General features: G+C 44.1%; 1 protein-coding gene across 12 annotated transcripts in view; it reads right to left on the bottom strand.

The window, feature by feature from the left end:
• The window catches only part of RFX1 (regulatory factor X1), a 79435-nt gene extending 67428 nt beyond the window's left edge, over positions 1–12007 (bottom strand). For 7 of the 12 annotated variants that reach the window (XM_053297547.1, XM_053297551.1, XM_053297550.1 and 4 more), the window contains exon 1: positions 11982–12007. In XM_053297547.1, coding sequence (XP_053153522.1) covers positions 11982–11992 — 11 coding nt within the window. In that variant the 5' untranslated portion in view covers positions 11993–12007. Of the gene's footprint in view, positions 1–6571; positions 6747–11320; positions 11420–11691; positions 11913–11981 lie in introns of those variants that run through there. The other 5 variants (XM_053297559.1, XM_053297558.1, XM_053297553.1 and 2 more) reach the window with 5 other exon arrangements.
• Positions 12008–14036: the final 2029 nt, after the last annotated feature.

Genomic DNA, 14036 nt, shown 5'->3' with positions numbered 1-14036 from the left:
GGCGGGAAACATCTGGTCTCAAGTGGCCAACTGCATTGAGTGGCTGCCGCTCAACAATAGGAAAGGCCACAAGCTCTTAATAGCTCCTGCTGTTGCGACAGGATATTCCTACCTGGGAGCAAGCAAAACAAAAAACAAAAAAGCCGGCCCATGGGCCTTGTTGTGCAAGCCTGCTCTAAGGCTAGAAGGACAATAAAAAGAGACCTGAGCACAGTCTACACAACACTCCTCACTTCCTTGTCCAACACAAGGCTGTGCTATGGTAGCCCTATCACAGTGGCTAGTGGTCCAGGTGTAGTCTGGACCCAGTTCTGATCTGGCACCTAGTACAAAGTGACAGGAAGAGAGTAAGCAGCAATTTCTGCAGCACTGGGAGGAAGAGAGAGAGGAGCCAGTGGTTCAGAGATGGGAGGACAGCTCCTCCACCTGAATCTTTAGTCCACCTAGCTTTCTGAGCCATGAAATACTGTCGCTTCCCAAATGTCTAGAGAGTTCAGTGTTTTCCGTTCTCTCTGTGCGGAATGCTCATTAGGCGAGAATTCCACAATCAGTGCACACTGCTCGAACCATAGCACTTTGGCTCAGGATCAGATTCTGCCTGACGGCTCAATGCATCTTCAAAGCAGGAGAGGATGGTCAGGGGAGATAGAAACAAAATACAGCAGACCAAATTTTGTTCTCTGTGACAGTAGCACAAAGGGAAATATATAAGGCAGGAGCATAACTCTAGTTTTATGCAGAGGAAGATGTTGTCAAGAGGAATAATACACCAGGCCTACGGCAATTTACTAGTTGAGTAAGACAAAAATTGAAATGAAACACACAAGAGCTCTTTAGCAGCATGGCCAGCTGTTCCTCTGGGATTATCTGCCCCAAATCCAGAAATGAGATGCATCTATTCTCCTTCCCCTCACCTGCAAGACACCAGTCCAAATAGACTAGCTCATAATAAAATAAATAAATAAAATAGCTCAGCTATTGTTATATTTATATTTACACTCCTATATTTTCATTAAAGGCAAAATAATTCATTCTTATTGCCACTTTTAAGACAGAAAATTAAGGTTTATTTTGGGTATACAGCTGTTTTTAAACTGTGATCCAGCAGACCCAGGGTCCCTCACTAAGCAGCCCAGTAATGACAGACAAGAGATAGCTTGCCTACCATTGCCAATGTTCGCCTATAATATGCTGCTTCAGGAGAGCACTGGAGATGTTTCAGGGCACACTCTCTGTTCACATAAGATGACAACATGAACCACCTGACCAATGCATGCCCAAGGTGAACTGAGGACCACTTCACACATTATACATTTTAAGCGTACAACTAAAAAGGCAAGGAGTAAATAAGACTATAGATGTATGTAAATATGTACATGAGACAAAGATACATTTACAAACATTTATGTCCTGTATACACACATCAACATTTGTGTCATCATACACTCAATGAGCCACAATTGGCTTTTGAGCGTACAGCTGGGAAACCTAGTGTGTGGAATGACCCTGTGTGTGCCCTAAAATATACCCACAAATCTTCCACAATGCACAGGAGTTCCATGGCAATCAAGTCTACATAGAGCCTTTGCTGAAGGTAGAGTGTTTGAAAATCACTGTTCCACATAATTAATGCTAATCTTAAGTAGCTTGCACACGATCTCTTGTAAAATGCCTCTTGAATGGTAGATGTTAAATAATATTGGTTAACATTATCTCTGATGTTGCACATGTGCAGCAAAGGAAACATGCATGCAGCTGCTTCATTCCAGAGTAAAGCAGTGCAAACAGTTACATGGAAGGGTGATTGTTGCAAATCTCCCCTTCCCCCTGAAGTGAAATTCGCACAGCCCTCAAGGACCTATTTATGGGTGGCACAGTACAGAGTGCTTCAGAGGGAATAGGAGACTGGCAAAAATCCCCCTTCCCCATGCAAGTGCCCGAGCTGCTTTACTGTGGATCACATAATCAACTTGTGGAATTCTCTGCCACAAGATGTGGTGACAGCCAACAACCTGGATGGCTTTAAGAAGGGCTTGGATAACTTCATGGAAGAGAGGTCTATCAGCGGCTACTAGTCGGAGGGCTACAGGCCACCTCCAGTCTCAGAGGCAGGATGCCTCTGAATACCAGTTGCAGGGGAGTAACAGAGGGAGAGTGGGCATGCCCTCAACTCCTGCCTGTATGCTTCCAGCGGCATCTGGTGGGCCACTGTGTGAAACAGGATGCTGGACTAGATGGGCCTTCCTGGGCCTGATCCAGCAGGGCTGTTTTTATGCAGTAGCTTGACATATGCTTCCTTTGTTGTACATGCACAGCATTAGTCAGGATGGGTTTTTTTGCCAGATGTATTACTGCTGTTGGTGAAAGAGTAAGCAGGTTTCTGAGTTATACAGAACTCTTTGTAGAACTATGTGAATGAAACCATTTAGCTCATTAAAACTCAGACTATGAGCTCGGAAAATTATTATGAAAAAGAACAAAGCTGCCACTGCAAGAGAACATTTATCCCATCACATCTTTCTCCCTTTGACCTCTCAGTCTTTTCCTTAATAGCAAATCTGTACAACAGTTTTAAGCAACATTCCGTAGCATTATCCTTCAGAACCTTCGTAAATTCAAAAGACCAGTGGCATTCCAAAACATTTCACTTAACAGGATGAGATGCAAAATAGGAAGCAACTATGACACAATGTAACAAAATGAGGTGGCTTTTAACATATTTATTTACTTTAGACAGAGGAACGTTTTAAAAATGACTATCTGAAATGGTACAATCCTTTCCTCTATGTCACAACAATCACCTCATTCTGTGGAATGTGTCAATCAAGCCACAGTTGCTTCAAAAGTACCTTTGCATGAAGCAGAGAAGCAGCTGCCGTTTCATTCCAGTTCAGGAAGAATTCGGTGCAACTCAGTCACTTGCAAATGGGCCCAATAAAAGGTACCCATTTTTCTTATGCTGAACCTCATACTTCAGGTTCAACATAACAAACATATGCAGGTATACACTCAACGAAAGCCAGAGATATGCAAGAAAATAAATAGATCAGATCCCATTTTAGCTGGTATGCGTTAAAGCAAAAAATAAACAGTGATGGGCACTACTTATTTAAAGTAGTTAAAATTTAAAGATGCAAATTTAAAGATGCAAATCAGTGGCTATTATCTGAGATCATCAGGGCATACACATCTCAGGGTTCACTATGCCCCTAAGATCTAACTATAGGGTGTGTATGACAAGAAGAGAGTACCCAATTTTTGTCCTGTAGCTGGCCTCTATGGCATCTGTTACAGAGGCAAAATGCTGTGCCAAATGGACGTTTATTCTATAAGTACATTCTTACCATGAATAAATCACTGATAGGCCCGAAAAGTATTTGTTAGGAGAAAAAGAAAGGAGAGCGAGCAGGTATTGTGGCAGCAAGCATGAATTCTCCCCTTTGCTAAGCAAGGTCCACTCTGGTTTGCTTTTGGATGGGAGACCACATGTGAGCACTGTAAGATATTCCCCTTAGGAGATAAGGCCGCTCTGGGAAGAGCACCTGCATGCTTGCATGCAGAAGGTTCCAAGTTCCCTTCCTGGCATCTCCAAGATAGGGCTGAGAGACACACCTGCCTACAACTTTGGAGAAGCCACTGCCAGTCTGTGAGGACAATACCGAGCTAGATGCACCAATGGTCTGACTTGGTATAAGGCAGCTTCATATGTTACTATGTAAAGAAAAAGAAAGCAGCTACCTAGTAGTGGTGTGTGACTGAAATCAACACAATAGCAGTACATCAAGACTAGTTATTGTCTCAATGCCTTATTATTTTCAACTAAGGACATTCCTGGTGTCTTCCCTGAGAACTAATAGCAAGGCTATTCTGGCAGCAATGTCTTTCTTCACCCCTATTTTTATCTAGTAGGCCTAAATACATTCCAGGGCCAGGAACAACACAGCCCCAGAGTGGTGTATGGACTGCTAAGCAAGATACAGTTCTGGGGGCAACGCCAGTTCCACCTTTGGCACCTCATTTGCTCCATCTGTGTATCTAGAGAACCTTGACTGAAGGAAATGGACAGCTCTTCATGCAATGCAAAGGAAAAATACAGCTTTCCGCCTCCATGCTGAAGTCCATGTCATGCTCTGGAAGTCTCTTGACTTGGAGTAAACCAAAACTACCATTCTGTACTGTAGAAACTGAGGGCATTGCCCAAATAAATCTTTGTTCTTGAGGGCTGTTTGCCAGCTCTATTTGTGACTGGCTCCCCAGCTGCAAGACAGGAAGCTAGGGAAAAACCAATGTTCCTGCTGTCACTCCTGGGATGAATCCCCCACTAGAAAGCTACATGTTCCTGCCTACAGCACTCAGCACTACAACAAGGATGCTCCTCTATCTCACTCACACCAGGAGTGAAACTGCCATCCTCTAGAAGCATCCAGTGGACGACCTCAGCATGGTACTGCAGCGAGAACCAGGTCAGAGCAGCTGCTATTGCAGGAGATTGTGTCTTTTTCGTGGGTGAGCTCTCCTCTGGAATGGAAAGTGCAGATAGGAGGACTAGGAACATTTTGCTTGTGGATTCTGAGCCCAGCTTGAGAAGTATTCTTCAGTGGACTCTAGTGGGAACATAGATACAGCAAGGATGGAAAACAAAAAAGCTGGGTTGGCTGCTTTGTTATGGAAAAAGAGGTAGGATTCTGTTCCTTGCTGAGGGAGGACTCAGTGGCTCAGGCTCAGAAGCAGTCACTTGCCTTGATCCCTGTGGCAATTATTGCTCACTCCCAGGCAAGCAGATAAAGAAGATTTTGTAAACTGAACGAGACTGTTTTCCCCCCTCTTCTTTTCTTGTAGGCAGTTGATGTGCCACACCCTAAATAACATGTGTGGGCAGATAAGTTAAATTAGTAAAAACAAATAAAATATGTTAAATAAATAATAAATGAATAAATGAAGGCTAGTAATTTTTGTGGACAGGGCTGAAGAGACTGTCTATTAGCACTGAGATTTGTGGGATTTAGCCTCCTGCCTGAGTGGGCTTTAGCAGAATTATTCTTTTGACCGAGATTAAAAACAAACAAAAGATTGGTGATGACATCCAAACCAACCAATCTTGCCTTATTCTAACCAACTTCCCTAAAATAAACCTAGACCTGAAACCCACTTCAGATCTAGGTTTATTTTAGGGAATTTGGTTAGAAACCAATAATCGGTCGGTTTAGATGTCACACCAATCTCACTTTGTTTTTAACCATATCTGCCAGCATGTCCCTATTTTCCCATTCAGGTGACTGGGAAAATAGGGACATCTTGACAGATATCTTTTAATGTCAGTCAGAATAAGAATTTTGCTGAGGCTCATGCGGGCAGGAGACAGGGGAGTGTGAGCTACTGAGGCTCAGGGTTGTTGTATGGAACCAAGATTTCACCATGGTATGTCTGAACTGGTCCACTAAGATCACTGGTCCATCTATAGCAAGGCTGCATGACTCTGGCTCTCCTGCAGATGTTGGACTACAACTCCCATCATCCTTGACTATTGGCACTGTTGCTGGGAATGTTGGGAGTTGTAGTCCAACAACAGCTGGAGGGCCGAAGTTGTGCAGTTCTGATCTATAATCTAGTATTATGTAGCAGCTCTCCAAGCCCTCAATCAGAGAAAAGATTTTCCCAACCCAGGTTTGTGAGTATGCAAGCTATTTTTTGGTATCTCAGACCTAACGGGTGCTTAGAAATCAGATCCAACAGCCTAGAAATTTTTGGAAGTTGTCTCAGCAGAGCTGATATCTGAAAACTGTAATGGAGGCTCCTAAGAATCCAACTAATTGGTTTTACAGTCCTAGTTCTATTCAAGGATCTCTTTAGGTTCCTTCTCCCACTTGGAAATGTACTGTTAGCCAAATGTTTCCCACATGCCGAGGGAGTCGAGAGAGAGCCAGGATCACTTTCCTGAAGGCAGGCGCTGTGTCATCCGCAGCATGGAAGCATTCTGCTTAGGCTACATTCCAAAGGTTCCTGTATACTTGGTCACTCCTTATAACAAGCCAGACTTGGAAATGACCTGGCTGTTTTTAGACCTGAAAGGATTCAGAGGGTCACAGCAAACAGCAACTGGGCTCTTGATCCCAAATTGCACACTCAAGTCCCTCACTGCAATATGCAGCCATTAGCTTTGAAAATCAGATTTCCAGCAAGTTGCTAGCTACAGGGCCTCTACTGACACTATTACTTACCACATTTAACATGCATATTTCTCTTTTCCTTCCCCAAGAACAAGCAAGCACTCCTATCCACTGAACTCCACAAAAGTGAGGAGGAAGGAAGCCCTCCCTGGTCTGTAGCTCACTTCCCCCATGATTCAAGTAGAAGTGGGGGGAGCACCCGCTGCTGCTGCTGCTGAAGGGGAGGAATGTTCCAGGACATGAGTGAAGATCTACCTACCTACTTCCTGGGCAGAGCTCTTGGGACACCATCACCAAACTATCTGCGAGTGAACTCTAGCCCTGCCCAGGCTGCAAATGCCATTGCCCATGGCACTGCTGTGCTGGAGGAGAGGAGCAGTCCAGCATCTACTTCCCATACCCACCTCATGTAAATCTCCTTCTCATCAAGGCTTCAGCTGCTGGGAAAAGGCCAGAGAGAGCAAAGGGAAGATATGCTATTCCACGGAGGAGGTTCCTACACAAGTCCCCCACTTCCTTCAAATCCCCTTCCCATCTCAATCTGGGCTGCTAGTAGAATGCCAAGTGAGCAAGGTACTGGTGAGAAATGAGGGAAGAGACCAACTCAGTCCTGTCTTGCCTAGTTGAACCTTTTATCAGACCATGAAGGGGATGGGCAACAGCCTCTTTCTGGCAGCAGGTTAGTGTAATTACCCACAGGCAGGACAGCTGAGCTGAGCCAACAGGACCCAATCAGTTTTTTTATTAGGACCACTGTAATTTCATTGTTTCAGTGCTTCAGAGTTTCCACTGGGAACAACAAGGAAAGGATGTAAACTGAGTCAATGAATGAGAGCTTATTTGTGGATTATGTTATTTGATCCTTCCAAGAGGAATGCAAGCATAGGACAAGCATCCGCCACTCAACTGAATCAGATATCTTGCTCTGTGCCAGAGCATGAGAGCAACCAGTCGGAGCACATGTGAACCAAATGTAATATTGGCTGCGGTCTATTCCTTTTAGCACTGGTCTTTCCTGTTGTGACACTCTGTCTGTGGAAGTGCACGTGGTACCATGCGGTACTAATATTCTTTTTGGCACAAGGAGAAGACATCTATTTGCTTACATGTTAGAAATGTTTTATGCCAGAACTTTAATTTGCTTTTCTGTCTCTTTATAATTTTAAATGCTCTATTGTTTTTAATTGTAAGTGCTATAGGCGAAGAGTGGCATATACATTTAATAAATAAATATTCTCAAAAGTATTCAGACACACATTTTTACTAGCTTGAGTGCTCAACAAGTTAGTTTTTTGCAGCGCATCAAAGGCTTGACACAACTCTCTGTTTACAAAAGCTGGACGGACTGCTAGAGCAGATTTTAACTTGCTGCAAGCACCTGTTTACAAGCCTGCATGGATTGATGAAAACTTTTCTTCTATTATTTTTATAATTTAACTGGCAAACAGATTTGGACTGTGAGCCCCTTTGAACGAGAGTTTGAACCATTTATTCATTTTTCTATGTGAACTGCTTTGAGAATTTTGCTGAAACGTGGTATATAAATATTCCTAATAATAGCAGTAGTAATTTAAAGTCCATTTCATTTACTCTTCCCAAACACCTGTGACTTAGGTAGCACTTATTCTCATTCTGCAGATGTCAAAATGAGCACAAAACTCCAGCAAATCCACAACGGTACAGCTTGAAACTTAGGACACAAAGGAGGGGGAAGGAGATTCTTGTACAAAATTTTACTCATTACTGGCTCTGTGAGCTTTTTATTTTAAAAGACACATTCAAGAAGTTATTAAGACTCTCCTCTTAAAGCAAACTTACTTGTAAGCAAGAGTCATTGAAATCAAGCATGCTTACTGTCAAATAAAAGTGTTGAAAATTAGGCTGAATGTGAAACAGAAAGATGTTAATGGGCTGGTTCTCATGATCACCGTGATGCTGTGGAAGTGGGAAACAGGAGATGTATTACGCATGCACACTCATGATTTCTGCTCGTAAGATCCCAGAAAATTTTGATGTCAAGTTCGTACCATGTCAACCCAACACTTAATGGAGAATGGTAATCTAGGATTTGATCGTGAGATGAGATCCAACCCAATGAAAGGGAAATCTTTCCTAGAGCACAACTGAAACTCTCTGCTACTGGAAAAGTGAGGTTCAAAGGCAGAATAAATACTCTTTGGGAGAAGGTTGCCATCTGATCAGGAAACAAAAAAGGCATAGCCTGCGCATTTGACTTTAGCACTAGTTTGATGTACAGACATCAGGAGGTGAAGTTTTGCATAGAACAGACGTAAGCATTATCACTTGTCAAATATTTGCACATCAAGCTGTTGTTAAAAGTACAGCTAGAGTGGCCCGTTAACAAGCTGGCAATTCTACCTAGGTACAAGAAAGGGCTTAAGAATGTCACAAGGTTCTTAGTGCATGAACCAAGCAACATCAAACAACTCTTAGTAGCTTGCCTTGTTTTCCAGATACATTTCTGTATCACCATTCTCACTTGCTTTCTTGCATAGAGATCTCCAAATTCCTGCATGGGAATTTATGCAGATGTCACACACAGACCAGGAGCCAACACAAACATACATCATTGGAACAAGAGGATACAAAGGAGGAACACCCACACACGATTTGCCCCTTTCCTAATTTGCTTGAATTGTCCCAGTTTTGTTGACAGGATTCAGCTCTCAGAAAACATTCCCAAGCCTCAAATTGTTCTAAGAATTGCAGCTGCTATATGGTCTATTCTGGTCACAGTAGCCAAAAACTACTGCTCCATGATGTAATCCTGAAATATTATTTTAAACCACATCAATAACACCAGCGCAGCAGCACAACATCATGTTATATTGTCAACATGTCAGCTACCAGATTTTAACATGTCAGAATGCTGTCATGTAGAGAAATGGGCCTCCAAAATTTTGTCTTCATGCAACCTGCCAAGTGGTATACGCCACAAGAGTGTGGAAAGGAGCTCACATGTTAGTGGAAGAAAGGAATCCAACAGGAGCCGAAGACAAGGCTGTATACACTGTGAAGCTGTAGCTCCACCCATACCTGAATGGTATGGGTGCATCACAATCCTGCCCAATTTTGGAAGACACCTCGCCTGCTATGTGTGTGGGGGGTTACAGCCAGGGCTGCCATGAAACAGACTTCTGCCCCACTACAGCGGCTACGCACAAGTAATGAGGTGCTTTTTGACCACTGGATGTTTTAGAAATCGTATTTTGGCAGTGCATAACTAAGACCTTTTGGGGGTGGAACAGTTCTTATCTATGCCCAAATTGCATCCTCTGGTAAAAATTATGTAACAGCATCTTCTTTGGCATGAAAAGAAATGTTGGCAGTAGACTGAACTGGCCTGCACGACTATAAAAATGTATCAAAGACAATATTATATCTAAGTTCAAAATAAGTAGCAAATATTCTATTCATTGCTTCTCAAGGGATATAGACCAAGTAATATTTGTTACTACTACAGCAAATATTTATATACCGCTCTTCAACCAAAGTTCTCAAAAGGGTTTACATAGAAAAATAAATAAAACATAAAAAAGATGGTCCCCTGACCCCAAAGGGCTCACAATCTAAAAAGAAGCTTAAGGCAGAAACCAGCAACAGCCACTGAAGGGATGCTGTGCTGGGGCTGGATAGGGCCAGTTGCTCTCTCCCTGCTAAATATAAGAGAATCACCACTTTAAAAGGTGTCTTTTTACTCAGTTAGCAGATGTCTTTTGCTCACTTAGTTTATATTATTACTTTTCCAAATAGAATATCACACAACTCCATATTTTAGTCAGCCTCTGGATGCCAAGAATAAGCCTTACTGAACTAATATGGTCATTCCACAAAGATTTTCTTTTCAACGTCCCCTGAAACATAGGGTCACTGTGAGGCACAACATACTGGGCAAGGCAAGGTTAATGGTCAACCACAGGAACTTGGAGTAGGGTTTGTCATTTTGTAGCCTGAACACAAGTCTTTAAAATACAACAACTAAAAAGCATGGAACAAGACAGCTTCAGCTCCTCCCTCTCTCCACAGAGAGATGTAATATGTTAAAAGGATATGTTTCTCCCTCCTGTATGGCACACCTGGAGTCTAGCCCACCACAGCAGGTGGAAGGGAGGACAACTGGGCCATGGAAGGGATGCATGGGAACTGCCTTGCCTCCTGCTAAAGTAAGGTTTATATCCAGGTTGCAAAGAGGCAACCCTACCTCTGAATAAATAACCACATGACACACATTTGTGCAATACTCTGTTTGAACAAACCAGAAAGCAATCAATTGAAGCTGAGCTTCAGTTGTAAGGACAGAGCATGCAAACACAGTGCTTGTTCCCATAACACCAACCCATGGCTTGGCACTATATGGGAACCAGCTGACTGGTCCATACAGCCCATTACTATCTATGCTGATTATCAGTAGTTCACCAAAGTCTTTCTCACTCTTGCTACCTGATATCCTTTAATTCAGGGACTTGCATACTCTGGTCCCCAGATGTTGTTGGACTACAACTCACATCATCTCCAGCTGAAGGGAGTTGTAGTCCAACAACATCTGGGGACCAGAGTTTGAGAACCCCACCTCCTGCCTTAACTGATGTTGTCAGGGTCTGTTGCTGGGGCTTTTGTATGCAAAGCATGTCTTCTACCACAGAGCCACAGGCAAAGTAAGATTGGATCCTACAGGTCCAACTGTAGGATAGTCCCACCCTCCTAAGGAAGGAGAATATAGGAAACTGCCATATATTGAATCAGCCATATACTGGAATATATGGAAACTGCCATATATTGAACTAATCGAATTCTAAAACAATTCTAATCTAATTCTACTAAGCTAATTCTTCAAGATTTCAGGCAGAGTTTTTCAAAGCCAATTTTAACTGGAAATCGAACTTAGGCTCTGAACACAAAACATATGTTTACCAATGTGAGTCCCTGTATGGCATAATTATGATATTACTCTTCCTGCTACTACACAAATACCACCACGGTTTTTATTACCTCATCAGAAAAACTACCAAAACCGTGATGTCACTCTTGTTCATATTATCCAATCATATATCACGCTTTTCCATTATAAGGATCACCAATTTATTTATTATTGTTCTGCGACGTCACAGTTACTTTTACCCAGGAAGAAATACCTGATGCCCGTGACGTCACCGCGACTTATGACGCGCTCTGAAGTCAACTATTTTTTCTCGAGGAGGGGAGCTGTCCACGCCCGTGCCACACTAACTCTTATTGGCTGCACTCAGGTTCCTGGCCGCCTCCTATTGGCCCGCTTGCCCACCAATCACCGGGGAGCGAAGAAGCCCCGCCTATCAGGGCCTGGGCCCTTTCCCGACAAACCCTGTCCTGAGTAGCCGCGGCGGCTGGGCCCAAAGCCCGGAAAAAGCCAGCACTTCCCCGTTCCTCCCTTCCCGATTGTGTTGGGGAAATAAAGAGAGGGGAGCACTCGACTTCCGCCATTTTGCAGGGGGAGGGAAGGGAGGGGAAGCGGACTCGGACCCACCTGGACCGTCCCGGCCCCGCGAGGCCGCGTCCCCTCAGGGGGAGGGGCAGGGACGGAGTCGCGACTATCGTGCCCTCTCCCGATTTTGGCGGGAATCGCGTTGAGGTGGGGAGGGTGGGCGGTAGTTGTTGTTGTTGCCGGGTTTCCTGGTCGCCACGACTACGGTGGCTATGGCGCCCTCCGTGTTCCCTCACCGGGGCAACTGTTGCTACCCACCTCGGCGCGGGGAGGGGGAATGGGCGGTGCCCGGCGTTGATTGGACGGTGTTGAAAACCTATTGGGCTTTTCACCTGACAGTCATTCGCAAGCTCGTTCTCCGTCCCTATGCGTTTAGGTCGCACCTCTCGCCGGATGCTTTGCCCTTCTATTGGCCGTTCTCGGCATTCCGGTGTATGGATTGGACTAGTCGTCTGCCTGTCTGGCGGAAAGGGTGAGTCGTAAAAGCAGAAGAAACGGATTGGAAGCTGGCAGTCTATTACTGGCTGGAAGGCTTGTCAGTAACCTGTAGGGTGTGTTGAAAGCCTTGCCTTAGATAGCTACGTGACACGCGTGCGCACACCGGAGCTTGCTGGGAATTGTAGTTCGCTTGTAGCTGAGACCGAGAGGCTTTTCCTTGTCTGCATCAAAAGCAGCTTGGTGGTGTGTTCACCCAGCCGACTGTTAACTGATTATTGTGTGTGAACGCGGTAAAAAATCTGGCCTTTTTAAAGGAGGATTGTTAAGTATACAGGGCACACATGCATCAAAACAGGAGAGTAGAGACAGACTGCAGGAGGGTGAAGTGTTTGGCTCACAGTTTCAGGCACCCCAGGCAGGCACGCAGCCACAGTGGGTGATGGCGCTGGGACAGGAGGTGGCCAGGCCAGGGCAATGGCTTAGTTCTCCCAGAGACAGCTGTTTACGTGGGTAGTCACAAAGCAAAAGATAGGCAGTTGTGTAGGGGAATATGTGATTGTCTTAGAAATGGACTCTCAAGTGCCTGTGCTTATAGCCTTAAAGAGGCACCTCTTAGCCCAAAAGATTCTTAAAACTTCTGCCTTCACCCAGGAACAGATATGAACCATACTTGGAACAAAGAAGTTGCAAAAACCTAGAGTTTTAGAACAGCACAGGCCATGATAATGGCAGACTCCTCTCCCAACACAGGGCATGGCTGAACAGGTGTAAAATAAGGGAGAGATTTCAAGAAAAAAAGCTGTTGGAGGAAGATCAGAACCACTTGCCCGGTGACTGCACCATCCAGACAACTTCTAGCTCGGGCTTATCTTTAGTCTTGGAGTCCGGCAAGGAGAAAAGTGGTGATGAGGGAAGAATTGAAGGCACCGCTGACATCCGTCACCTTTCCACTTGAAAGCACCCAGCTCATCTCTACTTTGCAACTGTTAGGCATAATCTGCACTTGTACACATGGTTTTGCTACTGTTGCATCCAGTTCCACTCTTAGAAAGGAGGGGAAAGTGTAATATATTCCAGTGATGGAGAATTAGGCCACTACAGGGGAAGGGAAGACAGATGCAAAGAACTCATTCAGCTTCTCTACAATCTCCTTATCCTCCTTCATAATCCCTTTCATACCCTCATAATCTAAGGGTCCAAATGCCTCCCTGGCAGGTTTTCTGCTTTTGATATATGTAAATAGGTTTTTGTTATTCCCCTCAACACTTCTAGCTATATGCTCTTCAGACTTTCGTTTTGCATCCCTTATTGGCTCCTTACATTTCTTTTTCTGACAAAAGAAATGTAAGAAGACAATAAGGGATGCAAAACAAAAGTTTGAGGAGCATATAGCTAGATGTTCCTTTCTGTTCTCTTCGTTTGGGCAGGACTTTCATTTTTCTGAAGGAAGTCTTTGTCCCTTTTATAGCTTTTGACTCTACTTGTTAGCCACGCTGGTATCCTCCTGAACTTGGTGGTTCCTTTTGTCCTTCTTGGTATACATTCCAACTGAGCTTCTGTTAAATAAGTTCGATGCTTTCTGGAATGATTTGACCCTCCTGACTTCCCCTTTCAGTTTCCTTTTTACCAGTCCCCTCAATTTTGAGAAGTTTCCTCTTCTGAAGTCCAGCACATCTGTGTTGGACTTCCTTGGCAGTGCTTCACTCACATAGAAGCTGAATTGGATCACACTATGGTCACTGTTCCCCAATGGTTCTATAACTCTGACATCTTGCACCAGATCCTAGACACCACTCAGGAGTAAGTCCAAGGTTGCCTTCTCCCTGGTTGGTTCTGTGACTAACTGATCTAAGGCACAGTCATCTAGCATGTCTAGAAATTTGGCCTCTGTCAATATCCGCACATGAATTTGCCCAGTCTATGTGAGGGTAATTGAAGTCACCCATTAT

The sequence above is a fragment of the Hemicordylus capensis genome, chromosome 2, assembly GCF_027244095.1.
Source record: "Hemicordylus capensis ecotype Gifberg chromosome 2, rHemCap1.1.pri, whole genome shotgun sequence".
NCBI classification, from domain to species: Eukaryota; Metazoa; Chordata; class Lepidosauria; order Squamata; family Cordylidae; genus Hemicordylus; species Hemicordylus capensis.
The sequence above is the reverse complement of the archived record's forward strand: the minus strand, read 5'-3'. Positions and strand labels throughout refer to the sequence as shown.